Source organism: Primulina eburnea, chromosome 18 (assembly GCF_022965805.1).
Source record: "Primulina eburnea isolate SZY01 chromosome 18, ASM2296580v1, whole genome shotgun sequence".
Classification (NCBI taxonomy): domain Eukaryota; kingdom Viridiplantae; phylum Streptophyta; class Magnoliopsida; order Lamiales; family Gesneriaceae; genus Primulina; species Primulina eburnea.
The window spans coordinates 24,113,390-24,121,883 of NC_133118.1; the positions used below are offsets into that span (position 1 = coordinate 24,113,390).

The 8,494-nt window shown below is 46.0% G+C and overlaps 1 protein-coding gene across 1 annotated transcript; it reads left to right on the forward strand.

The window, feature by feature from the left end:
- Window positions 1–3,561: 3,561 nt before the first annotated feature.
- LOC140819184 (uncharacterized) lies at window positions 3,562–6,801 on the forward strand. Its single transcript, XM_073179191.1, has one exon. The coding sequence runs from the start codon at window positions 3,562–3,564 to the stop codon at window positions 6,799–6,801; it is 3,240 nt and encodes a 1,079-aa protein (XP_073035292.1).
- Window positions 6,802–8,494: the final 1,693 nt, after the last annotated feature.

Here is an 8,494-nt window from a genome sequence, read left to right on the forward strand (position 1 = left end):
GCAACGTCTAACTATTCGGTAACCCGGTCGATTTTTTGGGTCTAGGAGCGAGCACAGATGCACAAAATCTGGAGATTTCGAAAGAATCCATGCAGATAAACGGAGTGCAGGTTGTGTGCGTTTGCCTGTCGAGTTTCTTGTGTGTGCCACAAAACTGTATTTCATTTTAATAATTAATAAACATTTACTTGTCAAATAAATGACTAATTAAAAAAGAAAAATAACTCATAAAGCTTTTAGATTGAGTAAAAACTTGTGTAAGACGATCTCACGAGTCGTATTTTTGAGACGGATCTCTTATTTGGATCATCAATGAAAAAGTATTGTTTTTTATGCTAAGTGTATTAATTTTTATTGTGAATGTCGGTAGGGTTGACCCGTCTCACAGCTAAAGATTCGTGAGACTGTCTCACAAGAGACCTACTCCCAAGTGTACTGACACTATATCTCCACAATGTAGGCCCAATATTAGCCCATTAGATAATTGGGATCAAGAATCGGCCCATATCTTTTAGTAACGAGCCATTGTCCTCAAGCTGCTCAATGGGTTCCCAGTCACGTTACCCTAAGAAAAAAAGGACAAAATATAAAACAAAAAAGAATATATGAAATTAAAAAATATATTAATGGAAAATACAAATAAATATTTCAAAAAATATAAATAAAAATACAATGTCACGGGTTCCCCTCTGTTTACCTGTCTCCTATTTTCTTCTTTCTTTTATTTTTTTTTAGAAAAAAACATGTTTGAGTAACAATTCCATTATATAAAATTAAAAATTTATGGTTGATTTATAGTTCATCTGACATCGATGTCTGAAATTTGAGACGATAGATCAAGTCCGAAACCAAATTATAACAAATATCTTTGATAAGCTCAAAATCATAATAATAACAACAACAACCATGTGTCAATTGATATGTATAAAATTAATTTTTTATAGATATTTTTGTAATAATTAATTTTATAAAAAAAATGCAGAGACTCTTGAGATTGAGCTTTAAGATGACATATATTACATGTTTTGATAATCAAAGAAATTAATAATTTAAATAAGAAATTTTCTTATTATTTTTATAATATATGGTGCTTTATAATATTTTTCATTTACTCAATATTATTGCCAATCGATTATAGATAGTGTTTATATAATGCAGACATGTTATATTTCCTTTCAGAAAAATGTAATCTATAGAAAAATATAAAACTCAAAGATTCCTTCCCTTAAATTACCTCAAATCATAAATCCAAAGAAAAATTTAAATATAACAAAAATAAAAAATTATAGGAGATTATAAATTTCGAAATAGAAACCATTTAGTTTTGGATTTCTATTCAAAGATGTCTTACTTAGCTACAAATGTTTGTCTAATTATTATATATGATTCTACTTGTACAGTAGTCTCTTGTGAGACGGTCTCACGAATCTTTATCTGTGAGACGAATCAGTCCTACCGATATTCAAATAAAAAGTAATACTCTTAGCATAAAAAAATAATATTTTTTCATTGATGACCCAAATAAGGGATCTGTCTCACAAAATACGACCAGTGAGACCGTCTCACACAAGTTCTTGCCCTACTTACAAACATTTTCTCTTACGAGCTACCTAGTTAAAGTGATTTATAAACTAATGTGTTAGTTTGAAGGTTTACTCAATGCACAAAAAATTATTAGATATAAATTTAATCGTAAAAAGAAAATCATTGTGTATATATATATATATATATATTGGTGATGCCCCAAAGGAACCCGGGCCCCGGGTACAGACCCTGACCCGAGAGGTTCTCGAACTCGGGCAAGATCAGAGCAGAGAGAAAATATCAAAGTGCAATTGCTTTCATTAAGCCGGGGTGAAAAACGGGATTCCGGATCTTCAGACGCCCGACAAGTTGTGCACTCAGTTATCTGAGGAATTCACAATGATCCCAGTGAGTAATTAGCCAATACCCGGGGTAAAAACTTCCCGGTCCGAAAAGTACCTCAGAGGCACCCGGATGGAAAATACCCGGGAAGGAGACACGTTCTCTCCCGGACCACCAGGTCTTCCGGATAACGCGGAGCCCATCCTCCCACACTTCATGACCAAGTCCACTCTCAGTACATGGCCCGCTACTTTGCAACGTGACCCATGACCCCAAGTCATGGACCACCATCCGAACTTTGCGGGCAAGTTATCTACCAGCCTCATCTATAAATACCCTCCGTTGGTATTTCACAGGGGTATCGACTCTTCTCTGAATATTCACAAGCACTCACAAGTATTTTTACTTTCTTTCTCAGTTTTCCTTTGCGTGCATCACTGACTTGAGCGTCGGAGTGGATACGCCGGAACAACTTCCGGCGCCCTCCCCCCTTTTACGTTCTGTGATTTCAGGATTAATACCCAGGTCATCCCGGACGTTGGTTCTCAGGCTATAGGGAACTCAATCCTCCCGGATCACCGGCCATTCATTATAGAAAATTCAAACACCAGACTTGGCAGATTGCACACCCGACTATTACCCGATTTGCCCGGTCGACATCATTGGCGTCGTCTGTGGGAAACTGTAGCTAAAGACGTGGATATGGTTACCACTCGTAAAACTACGGGGAACCACTCTGGTCCTCAAAATCCGGAAGGAGGTCAAGAAAATTCATTGCCCAGTCACCTCCCAGAGGAGTTGGCTCAGTTGATAGCTGCTGCGGTCCAAAAAGCCCTCGCAGAAAGGGGCCTACCTGAACCTAGCCACTCAAAGGAAAATGAGGTAATGGGAGAGTCTCCTCTCGAAAAAGAGAGAGACAGAGAAGAGAATTCCCAGGCGTTTTCCAAAGCTCCTACCCTTGCTATGGCCCAGGAGCTAGAAGATTTGAAGAAGAAAGTGAAAGAGTTGGAACCTAAAGCAGGGTCATCTCAGGTTTCAACCCCGGCTGCTTCCCAGGGATGCCCTTTCTCCCTGGAGATTGTGAGTGAGCCCCTCCCAGCTCATTTCAAAGCTACCAAAATACGGGAGTATGATGGAAACTCAGACCTTGACGAGCATCTCACCCGGTTTGAGAATATGGCCATGTTACATTGCTACTCTGACCAAATCAAGTGCAAGGTGTTCCTCACCACCCTAGTGGACTCTGCCCAGAGGTGGTTCGAAAAGTTGAAACCCCGGAGCATACAATCTTTTGCAGGTTTCAGAGACACTTTCTTGCATCACTTCAGCAGCAGCAAGAGGTATAAGAAGACTGCCTTTAGCTTGTTCGAGGTAAAGCAATCAGGTGATGAATCTCTTCGGGCATACATTCGCCGGTTTAATAAAGCATCCCTGGAGGTGCCGGCTTGTGCTCCTGAAACCAAAACCACATCGTTCACTCAGGGACTTAAGGAGTGAGATTTTTTCAGGTCCTTGGTGAAGAAGCAGCCTGGGAATTTTGAAGATCTGCTGTCCCGGGCAGAGAAGTATATAAATATGGAGGAAGCATAGCGGCAGAAAAGGGAATCTACCCGCAAAGAAAGGGGCGATCGGGTAGTAAAAACTGATGACCACACCCGAGGAAACAATCTTGGGCGTTTTTCTCGATACACCCCCATGAAGCCACACCGGGGTGAAGGAATCCATATTTGCGACAATGAGAAGAAAGCCAGGTCATACCAGTCGCCCCCAAACCTGCCATATATCACGAAAATATGCTCCTATCACGGAGAATGTGCCCACAGCACGAGCGAATGCCGGAGAATGAAGCGGGCCCCTTCCCAGTCGGGCCCTGGTGCTTCGGAGCAGGTAGCGAAGAAATCCCGGGGACCACCATGGGTGAATAGAGATGCAGGGTATGGGCCGGGGAACAAAGGCCCGGTCAGACAGGAGAGGAATGGTGATGCCGGTCAAGCATCTCAAAGCCGGGAAAATAAGGACGGAGGAAGGTCACCGACCCTCGGGGTGATTAAAATGATCTCGGGAGGATCGACAGATGGAGACTCCAACCGAGCCAGGAAGGCACATTCCCGGCATGAGAGTTTCGGAGTGGAAAATACAGTAAGGGGTGAGGGACCGGTCATCAGTTTCAGCCCTCGGGATCTTCAAGGAGTCAGTATCCCACACAACGATGCCCTAGTCATCCAAGCGAAGGTGGCGAATTATGACATTCGTCGGGTCTTCGTCGATTCGGGGAGCTCAGTGAACGTTATTTTCCAGGAGGCCCTGGATCAGATGAACCTGGATGACTACCGTTTGCAGCCAGTAGAAACAGCGTTATTCGGATTTGCTGGCCACACTGTTTATCCCCGAGGGGAAATCACCTTGCCCCTCACCATAGGAGCTGAAGAACTCCGAAAGACGGTGATGACGGTTTTCACGGTGGTAAGTGCCCCCACATCTTATAATATCATCTTGGGCAGGCCTGCTATGAATGCCTTGCGGGCCGTGGCCTCGGCTTACCACCAGAAGCTAAAATTCCCAGTGGGGAATAGAATCGGAGAAGTAAAGGGGGACCAGCCGTCCTCCCGCAAGTGCTATGCGGAAACCGTCAAAGTTGAAAATAAAAGAGCCCGACGAAGTGGAGAGAGTAGAAGACCAGGAAAGGAGGAGGTGCACTCTATCCAACAGGTATACATGGTGGAGGGAGAGGAGCAGGAGGAAGTAAGCATCTTACCCGGGCAGCCCCTGAAAACAACAAGGATAGCTCGGGATCTTGAGCCAGTGACCCGGGCTCAATTGCTACAGTGCCTAGCAAAGAATGCGGATATCTTTGCATGGTCCTCATCAGAGTTGACAGGGATCTCCCCTCACGTGGCAGAGCACAAGTTAAATATCATCCCGGGCTCCCGGGCAATAAAGCAGAAGAAGAGGCACTTTGGTCCCGAAAAGGACAAAGTAATTGCTGAACAGGTGGGAGAATTATTGAAAGCCGGGCAGATCAGAGAGGTCCAGTTCCCCACCTGGCTATCCAACGTGGTCTTGGTTCCAAAATCAGCCGGCAAGTGGCGAATGTGCGTTGATTTCAGGGACTTGAATAAAGCGTGCCCAAAAGACTGCTACCCCCTGCCCCGGATTGATCAATTGGTGGACTCAACATCGGGATATGAGCTGTTGTGTTTCATGGATGCATATCAGAGATACCATCAGATTCCCCTGGCCCGGGAAGATCAAGAAAAGGTTAGTTTCATTACCTCAGGAGGAACCTTCTGCTATGTGGTCATGCCCTTCGGGTTGAAGAATGCTGGGGCCACATACCAGGGGTTGATGGACCGGATATTCATCAAGCAGGCCGGAAGGAATGTTGAAGTTTACGTGGACGATATCTTGGTGAAATCCCGGGCACAACTTGACTTCATCCCAGACCTCGAAGAAACCTTCTCTACTCTTCGGGAGTATGGGGTGAAGTTAAACCCCGCCAAATGCACATTTGGGGTAAAGAGCGGCAAGTTCCTCGGGTTCATGGTAACTGAGAGAGGAATTGAAGTCAATCCGGAGAAAGTCAGGTCTATCACTGAAATGACGTCCCCAAAGTCAATCAAGGATGTGCAGAGACTCACGGGAAGAATCGCCGCCCTGTCACGTTTCATTTCCCGATCTGCACACCGGAGTTACCCTTTCTTTCAAGCTCTAAGGAGGGCCCAAAAATTTGGTTGGGATGAAAAATGTGAAAGGGCTTTCGAAGAATTGAAGATCCACCTAGCCAGGCTCCCTATCCTGGAGAAGCCTGGACCCGGAGAGAAGCTCTGGGTATACCTTTCTGCCACCGAATATGCTGTCAGCTCTGTACTAGTCCGAGAAGAAGGTACCGATCAAAGGCCGGTCTATTATGTGAGTCACGCGCTCAAAGGGCCCGAGATCAGATATACGGAGGTAGACAAGGTGGCCCTGGCTCTGGTGATTACAGCACGGAAACTCCGCCCATACTTCTTGTCCCATCCTATCATCGTGCTGACTAACACCCCCCTCGGGAGAATCATGACTCAGCCCGAGATCTCGGGAAGGCTAGTGAAGTGGACTGTAGAATTGGGAGAATATGACATCGAGTACCAGCCCAGGAAGGCAATTAAGGCCCAGGCCTTGTCAGATTTTATCACAGAGATGATTGTTCCCGAGGCAGGCGGAATTTGGAGAATATTTGCAGACGGGGCTTCCTGTAAAGATGGCAGTGGAGTGGGAGTATTGCTGATATCACCTACCGAGGAGAGAATACAGCTGGCAGTGAGGCTGGACTTCCGGGCCTCCAATAATGAAGCGGAATATGAGGCAGTTATCATTGGGATAAAAGCAGCCCAGAATGTTGGAGCTACCCGGGTCCTTATCTATACGGATTCGCAGTTGGTAGCCCAACAGGTGAAAGGAGGGTACGAAGCACGGGAAGAAAAATTTGTAAAATATCTAGCTATCATCAAGGAGTTGTCGACACACTTTGCAGACTGGAGTATAGAGCAAATTCCCCGGGAGAAAAACAATGAGGCTGATGCCCTGGCAAAAATGGCAGCTTCACTTTCGGATTGCAGGAAGCCAGGTGTCGCTTGCCACACTAACCTGGTGTCTTCAGTAGATACCAGGCCTACTCCTACCCGAGATGATAGCTGGACCACCCCAATTCTCGACTACATCTCCCGATCATACCTACCCGAGGATAGCAAGGAAGCTAGTCAAATCAAAAGAAGAGCGGCTCGATTTGTTGTGATCGAGGATAATTTGTACCGGCGGTCCTTTCAGGGTCCCCTTCTCAAGTGCATTTCCGGAGATGATTCCACTTATGTTCTAAGGGAAATCCATGAGTGTTGCTGTGGGGATCATATTGGAGCAACTTCCCTGGCAGGTAGTTTGGTGGCCTACTATGCATAGAGACGCTGCCCAGGTAGTTCGCTCCTGCGAAGGGTGCCAAAGGCATAGCAACATTAACCACCACCCGACTGCCCTGATGAAACCCATCTGGGCATCCTGTCCTTTTGACCAGTGGGGCCTGGATATTGTGGGATCCTTCCCTGTGGCCCGAGCTCAGAAAAAATTCCTGCTAGTAGGGATCGACTACTTTTCCAAGTGGGTAGAAGCCGAACCCTTGGCTAGAATCACCGAGGAGGAAGTACTCAAATTTTTATGGAAAAATATTGTCTGCCGATTTGGTATACCCCGGAAGCTCATATCTGATAATGGAAGGCAATTTCAAGGGAATAAGGTTAGAGCTTGGTGCGAGGAGATGAGGATTACTCAGGCTTTTACCTCAGTCGCCTACCTGCAATCCAATGGACAAACCGAGGTGACCAACCGCACTATTGTCCAAGCTCTCAGAGCCCGGTTATTTGGGGTTGGTAAGGATTGGGTAGAGGAACTTCCCAGTGTTCTTTGGGCATACCGGACTACGCCTCGGACAACTATCGGGGAGACACCATTCAGCTTAGTGTATGGCTCTGAAACTGTGCTCCCAGCCAAGATCGGACAGACTTCACCACGGGTAAACAGCTATCCAGAAGACAATGATGAGGCCCGATCCAATGAACTTGATCTCATTGAAGAAAGGAGAGAAAGAGCGGCAATCAGAATGGAAGCTTATCGACGGCGGGTGATGAAAGCTTATAACCAGAGGGTTCGACACCGAGAATTCCAGATCGGAGACATGGTCCTCAAGAGAGCAAACCCGGCTGGAGATGTAGGCAAGCTCGAGGCTCGATGGGAAGGACCCTACAAAGTGGTGCGCAGAGTCAGCTCGGGCACCTATTATCTTGAAGATGGGCAGGTCCATCCTCTCAAAAGACCCTGGAACGCTTCCCATCTCAAAAAGTACTTTCCTTAGAAAACAGTTGTAAATCTCTTGTAATTATTCAGCAATAAAAGATCAAGTTTCTGGGAAGATTATGCGTAAGCCCGTCAAGTCCCGAACCCCGGCACATATAAGGGCCCGGGTGATACCATTCCCCGGCTTCCCTTCAACCCATTATTAAGGGCCCGGGTGATACCATTCCCCGGCTTCCCTTCAACTCATTATTAAGGGCCCGGGTGATACCAGGCCCCGGCTTCCCTTCAATCCGTTATGGAGTGCCCGGGTGATACCATTCCCCGGCTTCCCTTCAACTCATTATTAAGGGCCCGAGTGATACCAGGCCCCGGCTTCCCTTCAATCCGTTATTAAGGGCCCGGGTGATACCATTCCCCGGCTTCCCTTCAACTCATTATTAAGGGCCCGGGTGATACCAGGCCCCGGCTTCCCTTCAATCCGTTATGGAGTGCCCGGGTGATACCATGCCTTGTTTTCTCTTCAATTTATTATTACGTTGGGGTCAAAAGCCTCGGATTGCTTATCTTTCGGGGCTTAATATTATTAAGTATTATCATTCAGAGGTTATCCGAGCCCGATTATTGACCGCTACTCGGTAGATTTTTAGTATTTACAGGCTAAGGCAGGGACACAGGGATGAACGGAAAAAGTTTTTTACATCAAGAAAACTATTACAACTACGACGAAAAGAAGAGGGGTGGAAATACAACAGATCTAGGTGGCAGACTCCGACTCTGAGTCCTCCTCCGCCTCGGACTCTTCTTC

What these genes read in the sequence shown, in the direction of transcription:
- LOC140819184 (XM_073179191.1), top strand. Translation starts at nt 3,562, where the DNA reads ATGAAGCCACACCGGGGTGAAGGAATCCATATTTGCGACAATGAGAAG.